This window comes from Myiozetetes cayanensis, unplaced genomic scaffold (genome assembly GCF_022539395.1).
Source record: "Myiozetetes cayanensis isolate MyiCay16 unplaced genomic scaffold, myiCay2020 scf5-8, whole genome shotgun sequence".
Classification (NCBI taxonomy): Eukaryota; Metazoa; Chordata; class Aves; order Passeriformes; family Tyrannidae; genus Myiozetetes; species Myiozetetes cayanensis.
The window spans coordinates 74,090,644-74,102,730 of record NW_026087742.1 but is presented as its reverse complement, the minus strand read 5'-3'; the positions used below and the strand labels follow the sequence as shown (position 1 = coordinate 74,102,730).

At 35.2% G+C, this 12,087-nt stretch overlaps 1 protein-coding gene across 2 annotated transcripts in view; it reads right to left on the bottom strand.

The window, feature by feature from the left end:
* GPC5 (glypican 5) overlaps nt 1-12,087 on the bottom strand; it is a 629,773-nt gene that overhangs the window by 425,237 nt on the left and 192,449 nt on the right. For both annotated transcript variants that reach the window (XM_050334039.1, XM_050334038.1), the window contains exon 6: nt 3,739-3,859. In XM_050334039.1, coding sequence (XP_050189996.1) covers nt 3,739-3,859 — 121 coding nt within the window. The remainder of the gene's footprint in view (nt 1-3,738; nt 3,860-12,087) is intronic.

Below are 12,087 nucleotides of genomic sequence, written 5' to 3'. Positions count from 1 at the left end.
CTTACAAAACTAGTTTGATTTCAGGTGTTAAAAATTTCTAACAGGAGAGAACCTGGAAAACAGACCATGTTTAAGCATTTTATACTTACATATTTTAAAGCTGATTATTTGCTTGGGATTTTTATGCATTTGCATATCTAACTGGCAAGAACAGAGGAGATACTAAAAGAAATCTCTTCTGCATGTAGGGCAGAATGATCTTGGTCTGTTTTCTTATGTACACATTAAATATAAGCAGGAAGGGATCTCAAAGATGTCTGTTCTTCTTTTGGTATTTGATAATATTTAGTCATTTTTAAGATAAATATGTTCTGTCTGATTTTCTGAGAGCTCACTGCATCCTCCTTTAAATGGGCTGTCCCTTTAAATCTCAAAATAATCAGTTACTTCTTGCCTTCTTGTTGGAAATCTTGAAAGGAAGAAGGGAAGTTCAATGCAATTGCTGATAAAAGTGATCATCTGCTTTGAAAGCAAAGAGAAAATAAGGTTTCATAAAACTACGAAGCTTTCAAACAGAGTTTTTATACTCTGGATTTGCTAGAAAGAGTTACTTTTTCTGGTCTGGAAGGACAAAATGTATTCAGGAGATGCTTTTCAATTTATCTTAAATGATGTATTCTAAATGCAAAATTGGCCACCATCTTCAAAGTAGTCCTTTTATAGTTTAATCATATCTTTTTAACAATTGGACAATCATATAACCATAAAATGAAATATGTGTGTATATGTAATATTTCTCTTTAGAAAATGGTACATTTCTAATTTGTGTGTTCAAATTGACTATCTCTTGGAAGGGGCTCAGAAACGTGACACAAGGGTGAAATCCTTCAGAACAGACACCTAACTGCAGGTGTCTACGGTATAGATGCCAACACGTGGGCAATGTACCCAAACTTCTTCCATATTGTGCAAGACTAAAGCATTGTCCATCTTATCCTGAAGCATACATTTACCCGGGGCTGAATGAACAGCTCTCTAAGGTCCATGGAGCAGATCTGTACAAAAGAGAAGCTTAAACACCAAAATACAGGTGTCTGATTAAAGAACTGAACTCCACCCCTGCTACAAAAAAATGTCATAGGTTGTCACTGCTTAAATTGCATTTCAGGGCATTTCACCATTTTTACTGTGAAAAGTACTAGAAGCAAAGCTTCTGAGTCTTTGTGCACATTGATATTTACTAAGTGGCAGAGACTGTTCAGTCCTGAAGGCCTCGGTACCATCGCAGGCAGTACAAGCAAAAGAAAATCAGGCTATACTTACTGTGTGTACACAGAGCTCTGACTATGACTGGGAAGGAGGGACCATATCTTATCATGACAGCATGAGACAGAAAGAAATGTTACTTTGATACCCCTAATCTTTAAATGTTTAAAAGCTGATGTGAAAAGTCAAATAAACCTAAATTATCGCTCTCATTTCCTTTTTCCCAATATTGGGAGCAAACAGGTGCATACAAAGCAAAACTAAATAAAAAAATTTACTTGTTTAGTAAGGTTAGAGCAACATGGGATTTGTATAAAAATATATATAATTGCTTCCATAAATAGCAAGGTATATACCAACCTGCCAATCCATGTCACCATAAAGCTGAATTAAAGTACATAAACTTTTATAAATTCCAGGAATGATTGGTTCTGAAAAGCATGACAAATTTTTTGTTTATGTCAAATTAGCTATTTAAAATTTTGAAGTTCAAAGTATTACTGCTTGAATAGAGTGCTAGACTTAAGTATAACTCTGTCTAAATTTGAGGCGACACCAGAATCCATTAAGCTCCTCTTATTTACTTGTCCATCATAAGCTTAATATGTGATTCATCCTTTTCTTATCAAAAAGGACAAAAAGGTGTTCTTTTGTATTTGAATCTCTTATTTGCACTCCTCATCCTCCTTTCCTAAGCAGTAAATGGTAGAGAAGAAAGCTTTTTCTGCAGTTTCTTCAGGTTTTTTTTTTTTCTGAGGAAAAGCTGTTAAATGTCAGGTCTCTAAGGAATTTTATGCTCTTTATCCCTTGACCCTATTTTCATACTCAGAGCTACAAGAAAAGAAGCTATCCCACAGAAAGATAACATATTTGGAGCTTAGTAAGAATTTCAGTATGTAAATTGTATGTCCTTTTCCTCAAGACCCACTTGACTCTTTTGGGAAAAGGGAAAGTAAGCTCTCAAAATGAAGTACTTTATAATGGAAATATTCTCTTCCACTCTTTCAGATACTCCCTCGAGGAGAAAACAACACAGTTCTTAGTCTCTAGAGGAAAACAGCACTATAAAATATACGGTGCAGATTTAATATCAAAGGATGAGGGCATTTCTGATAGATGAAAGACCTTGGGACTTACCCAGTAAGATTTGCAAAGTTTATACTTGCATACTGTTTTGTAGCTCTTGATTAAGCCATAGCATCTCTTTGAATGGAAAACTGCATTCATTTTACCACCACTGTAGTCATCATTTTAGTAAAGAAGAGAGAAAAAAGCATGCTAAAATTGGAGGGATACAAAAGATATTTCTTTTAAGAAGGAAGGAAAAATGATGGCCTTTGAGCTTCAATCTTGATGGCACTTCTCCCAGAAAACACTACTACTGATGGAAAAGAAGTTTTTCTGTTTGTTTCTCTTTTTTTCCCTATTTCGCCACTCTTTCTTTTGTTGTCAGAGAAGAGCTATTGTTCACAAATTGAAATATAAGAACTAGAGGATTTACTTTGTAAATATTAATATCAGTAATATTTAAACTCCAGAAACCATGTGGGAAACTGCATTTAAAAGCTATTAAAAGATGTAGACAAAAAAATTAAAGCAAGCCCTCAGATGGAACTAAATGCACTAGGTAAGGCAAAGACATGTAATATCTCTAATTCTCATGCTGGGGAATGAGGCAGAGAAAGGGAACAGAGGCCATAAAGGTGCCAAGCGTGTGTGCTCTCCCTTTACCAGTGCAGGTGAGAGGATACTGGGTTAGATCGGTCACTTGACAAGAAATGCCAGTAGAACATTTCTTGTCACCAAGTCTTCAGATCAGAGTGAAAACTTAAATCTTGAAACTGAAATACAGAGCTGTTAGCAAAATAACTGCTGGCTTCAACAGAATCAGGCTTTTGTCCTGTAGTTCTGGCTATCTGTGCATATAAATACAGCATGTAACCAAAGATACCTGTAATCCTGTAAAGTTATTACAATACTTTATTGTGTGGTACCATATTAGAATTGACTGCCTTGTAAGCCTTAAACTAAGTAAGTCACAGATATGTATATCAGGTAATGCACACCAACTCCTTTAGCAAGCACGTGATTTTCATTCACACTTCCTAGTTTTTTATCTGGCATCTAAACAAAAAACCTTGCAGCAATATTAGTTATGAAAGAACACAGATTTAGTAAAGAGGGAAGAGGGAAATTATGTTTTATTTTTATTTAAACATATGCACCCAGTTAATATACCTAAATCAAACTGTTTGTGCTTCTGTACACTTACTGCGATGCAGAGCTGTGGTACTTGCAGGTACAGATGGCCCAGCTGCCAGTCTCACTTCCTACACTTATCTACCATATGCAAGCTTTTTAACTAAATCATTTTTAATAACTGAAGTGAGACAGCAACTGGTGTTTCGCCGTTGATGTGCATTCAGCAGTAACTTGAATTAACAATTAACCTTTAATGTACAATAAATTAATGCAGTCATTAGTAGAGTGGTAGTTAGTATTATACTGTATCTATGGGAAAAAGCAGCTTACCTGAATAATATGTTTCAGCTTGTCAATAATTCGACTTATTACAGGATCTGTTCCCTTCACTTTTACTTCTGGATTTGCAGACTGAGCTTTGATTCCACTGCCAACCACACGACGTGTATAGCTAGTTTAATACAGAAACACACAGAAAAATGGTTTAATAACTTATTCTACTCTCACAGAGTCATCTTTTAGTTTGTATTACCTCTCATGGCACCAATATTCCACTTTAATGAGATGTATTAATTTTGTGCACATCTTTTTGACAAAAAAAAAAGAAATATAGCATAAGATAATTACTACATTCCACAAAGTTCTGTTATTTATTATAGCTTTAAGTTTGTACAGTCTCTAATAAGGAAAGTTATCTACATTTTGAACCACAAAACATTGCGCCCTATGAATGGCTTTTTTGTGTCTGTGCAAAAAGACTGTTCTCCATCTTAGTTTTGCTAAATATGAACTCCAGGATGATTGCCTAAATGTGTCACATTTCAGTTTTAAAACAAACTCCAGGTTCTACACACACTGCATGTTCAGAACTAAACCTGAAGTTTCCTAGTGGTTTTGTGAGTGCACATGCAGACAGAGTACTTGTTGCAGGACAACAGTCAAATTGTGCATGAATTATTTAGCATTACATAAATTATGTAAGTACAGAGGCCAAAATGTACTTAATATATAGATACGCAAAAAAGAAATAGAAACCAGATATATGATGATTCCAGAAAGAACTGCTGTTGTAATCAGAACATTGTTTCTAATACATCAAAATTCAAAATATAGAAACTAAACAACCTAGCAGAATTCTGTGGCTTATTAAGATGCAATTCTTCATTCAACTTACCGTGTTATATGTAATACTCAAGTTATGCAAGAAAAACTGAATATCCACCTTCTCATCACAGATATTGTACAGTATGCAAATACCCTCCATATGTTAGATTTTGCTTGCATACTCTGTAAGAGGATAGTTCTATACATCTCTGTCTCAAAAGTATTTTGCCAGCTGTTACGCTGTCAGAAAAAGAAAGGAAATAACCTTAACAGAAGTGGAGTAAAGAAAAGTCTAATTCCTGCCCGTTAGATTCGCATATGAGCATAGACAACACAGCATATTCTAATTTTGATGATTTTTTTTAAATGAAAAACATTACACGTTCTCTTAACTCTGCAGAAAATCTGCCAAACAATGTATGTAGTTCAGTAAAACAAGGTTGCCACATAACAATAATATTTTGTCTTTGATCTTTTCTTGAATATCACCTTCAATGAAATTTAGGATATTCCTAAGGAAATGCACACATTGAATATATGAATGCTCACAGTCTTCAAAAAGTGTTATTTTGTTTTATAGCAGACAGCTTTTTGTGCTGTCTTGTGGCAATGAAGCTATTTGGCACCTTGAAGTGATGGGGGAAAGCTTTGTATAGGGGTGTATAAAAAATCCACAGCCTGCTTGCTAGTGGATGATTGTTTAATGCAGCAATTTGAGAAGGATCAACAAATCTTTGCGTAGTTCTTAGTTGAAAAAGAAAAGCAAACGTAAAAACCTTCACCAAAAAAATCCTTTGACAGTCATTTGTCTGAGTCAAAATATAAATCAATAAGGAATTCATTCCAGCTGCACAATGCTGCACTCACCAGAAAGACAACTGGTTTAACTCAACATGCTGGTTTAATGCAACACAGAAATTTCTCTTCATACCGTAACATTATAAAAAGTCTTGAAGGTTATGGCTATCCTTTCTGTGCAGTGCTCTTGTTTTCTGTTGCACAGCATGCAAAATCTCTGTTCTCACTTTCTGTCACTCAGAATTCTTCAATTAACACTTTTTTTTTTTTTTTTACATGCTGCAAACCCAACTATTACGCATTCACCTGTGAATTGCATAACTTTGAAAAAGACTAGCCTTTCTCCTTTTTTAATTCAATTGATGATACTCATTTCTCTAACCATGCAGGAAGAAATCAATCACACAGAAGTTGAGATTTCCCTAGGCTCCAATTTTATCAATTTAGCTCACCTGGGAATTATTTGGTAATGATTCATTCAAGACTGACCATCATTTCTTTTTCAGCTATTTCTACACTGAATCCACAGCTTTGCACAGCTGGTATGTGCAATAGGACTAACTCATTTCTTTTATATGACTGAAAGTAGCTAGGAAAGTCGTGCTGTCTGGTGAGTGGACCTGATATTAGGAGTTCCAATTATGTTCCCCAACCTCTTCAGAGCTGACATTTTCTGAATTCCTTTTCAGCTGTGGTTCATAAGGAACTGTTGGATTTACTCACCAGTAAAAAGTGTTAACAATTAATTTGGTTTTCTCTCTCTCCCACTTCTACTCATTCTCTTATAATGATTAATTTTCATATTCTCATAAGCAAAAATACATATACATCTGCTCTCAAGATAGAGGAACTCTATTATCTATTAATTTTTCTTGTATTGGAAATCCCAACCCATATTAAATCTACTTCCACTGCAAGGTGATCTGGATTTGGTGAACTGACATAAAAACTATCATTTAACTTTGAGTCTGTTGTAATTACATGTTCTGACAAGTCATAAAGCAGATTGAAAACCTTTTTTCTTTCTTCAGGTGTATAACAAGGCATTGACAAAAGCTTATGAAGTATTGCTTTATTGATTATTATCATAAAAATAAGATTATGGAAGTCAGCCTCTTTTTGTTTAATCTATTCTTTGCTCCTTGAAATGGTATCTTTTGCGTACAAAAGTTATAAATTACTTACATGTTGTTGTTTCATATTCCACGTATCATTGTGCTTCATTAACAAATGTCTATAAATCTAACATCTTCAAACATACTAATGTAAACTAAATGATCTATCAAAGCTAAAGAGCCTATCGGGAATCTGAGCATGGTGCACAAAACTTCATCCCTGTAGACTTACATTTACATGCAGAATATGTTTCCCTTTAGTTGGAGGAGGGGAGGAAATGTAAAAATCTCAGACTCTTGCTTTGAGAGGCTTCATTTATTAGAAAGTTTTAATACAGCATTAATCACTTGCTGTTTCTCTAAGTACTAATGTACAAGTAATGGCAAAAACATTTTAAGGATCCCCATAGAGGTAGTCTGACTTGAGCAAGTGTTGCTCAGATTTGAATCCTGGGGAAAAAAAATGACAAATTTCTTGCTAGAGAAGTAATAGACCCGCCATCTGTGCTCATTTCTGTACAAGCATGGTAATGTATCACATCGCTTTAATAAGCAGACTTGGTCCCCAAGTACTATTCATTTTCATCAACATTGGAAAAAAAACAAGCGCCAATACATTTGTATTCTATAAACATGTTTTAAAGTGATGAACAACAAGGTACCCATTTCCTGAGCTCAATATATGAATATTCATATAAATTACCTATTACTCTCTATTGTATCTATGAATAGAGTTGGTGGGGTTTACATTTCATTCTATCAAGATCTCTGATAAAAGAGAGGATCATGCTTTATTGGCTATCACCATTTTCTTGGTATGTGCAATTAATTCATGTAAGAATGAGCCATTTTGGACATGGTGCTTAAGGCAGATCCGTATCTCTATATCCTTCCAGCACAAAATAATCTGCATTATATTGCGATGACAACAACTACTGATACATCATATTTATTGCTATGATTTTCCCTGTCAAGCTCCTTTTAGGCAATTGGACCATGCTTCAAGTGGGAGATTAAAGCAACGAAAGGTGTATCACTATAGCAAAGGCTATTCTGCAGAACATCCCTAAGTGTCCTGGCAGTCAAGCCTCTCTCAAAAGACCTGGTGATGTTCTACACTTCAGCAAGTTTAGCTGGTCATTCCATCCTGATGTATTTCTTTCAACTGCTACTATCACCTTCTATCACTGCCTTCTTCTGGTACTAACAGTATTTTCCAGAGCTCAGTATTGTGCTCTGTCCTGTTTAACATCTTTATCAGTGGTTTGAGTATTGATCTGCTGGAGGATAGCAAGGGTACACATAGAGATCTGGACAGACTGGACCACTGGGCTGAGGTCAACTGCATGAGGTTCAATAAGACCAAGTGCCAGGTCCTGAACTTGGTTTGCAACAACCTCAAGCAGCGCTACAGGCCTGGGGCAGACTGGCTTGAGAGTTGTTCAGCAAAAAGGGACTTGGGTTGCCGGTCAACAGCTGGCTGGGTATGAGCCAGCAGTGTGCCAAGATGGCCAATGACACTGGGCTGTTTCAAGAATAGTGTGGCCAGCAGGACCAGGGCAGTGATTGTCCATCTGTACTCAGAAGTGGTGAGACTGCACCTCTAGTACTGTGTTTAGTTTTGGGCCACTCACTTCAAAAAGGACATTGAGGAGCTGGAGTGTGTCCAGAGAAGGGCAACAAAGCTTGTGAAGGGTCTAGAAAACATGTCCTCTAAGGAGCAGCTGATGGAACTGGAGCTTAGTCTGGAGAAAAGGAGGCCCAGAGGGGACCTCACTGCTATCTACAACTATCTGAAAGAAAGCTGCAGTTATGTGCTTGATGGTTGGACTAGATGGTCTTGAAGGTCTCTTCCAACCTTGATGATGATTCTGTGTGATTCTTGGGCTTTTCAGTGTTTGGATTAATTGACACTATCAAGAGCTACTCACGAATCTCTATGGTAAGTTGTGGACTTCCAGGGTCATGACACTGAGACAACTGTTCTGATTGTGAAGGGCTTAATCACTGGGGTGCATTGCCTTACCTCTGAAATACTCGTGTGTATCAGGTTACACAGTTGTAGGAGGTTTATTTGGGTATTTGCACCAGCTGTGCATAGACACTGCCTGACAAAGCTCATTTTGTTCATCACTTTGTGGCAACAGGATTCCCATCTCCATTTTCAGTATTTCATGTAAAATGAAATCTTAACTGATAGCATCTCAGTAAACTCCATGACAGGATACAGACAACCACCACTAACTCCTCATCTGGTAAAAATGGAGAAGTGTCTCCACTGACTTAAGTTTCTGCATTTGAAACCAGTTTGGTGTAAATGATGCAATGCTCACTTCCATCTGACTGTTTGAAGTAAGCACTGAAATCCTAGGGAAATAGTTTGAAAGCAGGTGTCTACTTCCTGTGGGTGCTTTGGGAAAGTCCAGACATTAAGAATATAATGTACAAGAGACCAAATAACTTTTTTAAAAGTATATTTATTTACTGTATTTGCTTTCCTTTTTTCATCTCTTTTAACTGACATTGATACAGTAACTAAGCCACAACTTTTGCAATGTGTTCCTCCCTTTATTAAATGGATTTTCTTATTTGCATTCTCTGGTTTATAAAAGTAAGCATTCATGTACTGGCATTGCTAAGGGATTTGCTTTGTTCAGCTTCTCATGCTAACTGAATTCTAAATTACCCCAGAACTTAAGTTGCTGGCATTTACAAGTTTCAAGCAAGCACCTGTATTTATATAGTCTCTCCATGTTTAAGAATGGCAAAACAGCACAGTGTGCCCACTACATTTTGTTTTATTTCAGACACGGGATATGATTTTTAATAACTTTTTCTCAGCTTGCTTGCTTGATGATTGCTGGTAATTGATGGTTTACACCTGCTATTGCCTGCATTTTCATCACTGCTGGGCATTTCAAAATTCTGAGTAACTGTTAATTGAGAAATTAACAATTACTTGAATACCAGTAAAAAAGTAAACATATGCAAATGAGTAAGAGTGTTTAGTGATGCAAAATTTAATGAGTAAAGATGAGCAAGTCAAAGAATCACTGCAGTCATAAAAAGTGCCCGAAACTTGGACAGGAGTGTTGGCTGTTTTTTAGTATTATGTAGTGTTTTTAAGGGTAGATACTGAAATGAGTCTCAGAAAGTTTGTTCAAAATATTTTTCACCTAGCTATCAGAGACAGTATTTGTAATAATTCTAGGACAGACCCCATTTGTCCTAGACTTTTTCAATACTTTTTAATTGACCAAAATCCCATTTAAAATTAAATAAAATGTCTTTGAATTTTTCAATGAGAATTTATTTTTAGATCTGTAATTTGGTATATATTTGAAAAAATCTGATTGCATATGCACCTGTTAAATTTAGAGAAAATATGAATAGTGAAAAACAATTCAGTAAAACTTGTATTATTTGTGCATCATAAAAAAGACCACACCTGTTTTGATAAAGGAAAAAAAGTGGCAAATCAGCCTTTGGACCTTTTTACACTTGAAAACTAAATGACATGTCTTTGGAATATTCTATTTAAAATAGGCATTTCATTTAAAAGTTCCTTATCTGGGACAATGTTCACTGGAGTATGATAAACAACACTAAAGTGTGCAATAAAATATTATAGAGCCTTTCAGACCACCTCTTTCAATGAATTTCTAGGTGTGGCCCAGACTTTTTTTTTTTGTATTTTGTACAAAACTTCTCATCATCAATAATTTCCATTATTTTCTAATAATACAAAGCTCTTTTGAGCTCTTCTCAAACTGATAAACCCCCCCAAATTCCATCATGATCTTAATTTGAACATGAAAATTTTTGAGAGGATTTTATATGTAGTGTTCGGAAGTCAGATCATAATTTTGACATTATGTGTGTCTTCCAAAAATAAGTTCTTAATAAGCAATACAAAGTGCTAATGCAATAAATTGATGTCCTGAAGGCTTACTTAGTCAGACAGGTTTCCCCATGGAGATGTCCAAAAGTAAAACTTCTTTACAGGTGTTATGTTTGGAACATGTATTTACAAGGATTGTATTACACTTCATGTGAAATTTAGTGCAGGATGTCCGTGTTTTAAGTCAGACTATCCTTTTAGCAAAGAATGAAACTTCTATTAAAAGCTAAATTTTCTGCTTCAGAAGAAATGCTATAACCCACATACTGAAAAATCATTCTTTAAAGCTTTCTTCTGGTACAACAAATAAATTCTGATCACACTTAAAAATCAAATAGTAGCACAGTTGTGAGAGTTTTGAAATACAACTAATTTTCATTAATCTGCTTTAACTTGTTACGGTAATCTATCTCGGGCTAAGGTTATAGACATTGTTTTTAAAATACTATTTTTTCCTACTGATTTTCCTTATTCTTTTTCTTGGGGATCCTCTGAACGAATTAGTCCACATTAGCTGAAAGAATTCTGGAACAATTCTGCTTCGAATGTTATGAAACCTTAAATACATCTCCCTGGAACTGCTGTTATTTCCTACTGTAAAGAAAATTTCTTTACCATGTTTCCAACATCAGAGAATTTTGTTTTGCTTTACTTCAAAATTTAATCTTTATACCATTTCAAGAACTTTTGAAGAATTCTCACTCAAAAGTTTCCATGGAAACTAGTCTTCTTGTCAATTAATGGTAATCACTGTAATTCCTATCTATGTGTACACATCTTAGCAGTATGTTGCTAATTGCTGAACAGAGATGCTATTCTTTTATGTGATGCAAAATGAATGTTACAAAAAAGCAAGACAAAACATGCCTGTAATACACCTTAACAAATTAATGCGTTCTAGTAATTGCAAGTTCTGTCAAACAGAAAAGAACTGAAGAGGAGCTTTGAGACATATATTTCATTTAAACTAGATGCCTTGGGTAAGTCACATGTTTAAAATTGAGAAAATAAATTCTTATTACATTAGAAAATAACTAAACAGCAGACATATGCAAGTGCACTAAATCTAGATAAATGAGAACAACAATATCTCCTTCTTCGTGTAGTATTCTGGAAATCTTCTAACAACTGTAATAATTCTACTGTACCTTCATTTAATGGAGCAAGGAAATGAGAGATATTAATTATCATAAACAAGCACATAAATGTTTATAGTAAATAGCTGGTGAAACAAAGGAATTACCTTGGAAAAACAATTCAAACAAATTGGAAACACAAAACTGTCAAGCCTAATTAGTCTAAAATTGAGAAACCGTCTTCTCCTATAGGACACTAAAATAGCTCTGCTTGGAAATGGTAAAAGGGTCATGTAACAGTGCCGTTACGTAGGATACCAAACCTTGAAGGCAGAAGTATGACATTTTATATTTTGTCCAACATAATGCTTCAGTGCACAAACCAAAGTATCCTCTAGGAACTTGCAATGCACTTGGTAATTTTGGGACTGATACCTGACACAGTTAATACTTATATCACAGCCCATAGGGACTACACCACTACAAATCAGAGTCAAAGGTGCACTCTCACAATCCATTCTTTGTTATTGAGTGGTTTGGGTTTTTTTCCTGAAGTAATTTATGGAAAATTAGCACAAAATGACAGTTAAGTTATGGTGAAGGACTTTCAAGCAGATAATTAACCTGAATATGATTACTGACAAAAGAAAACAAGGTCATTCAGCAAATAAAGGTCATATAGAAG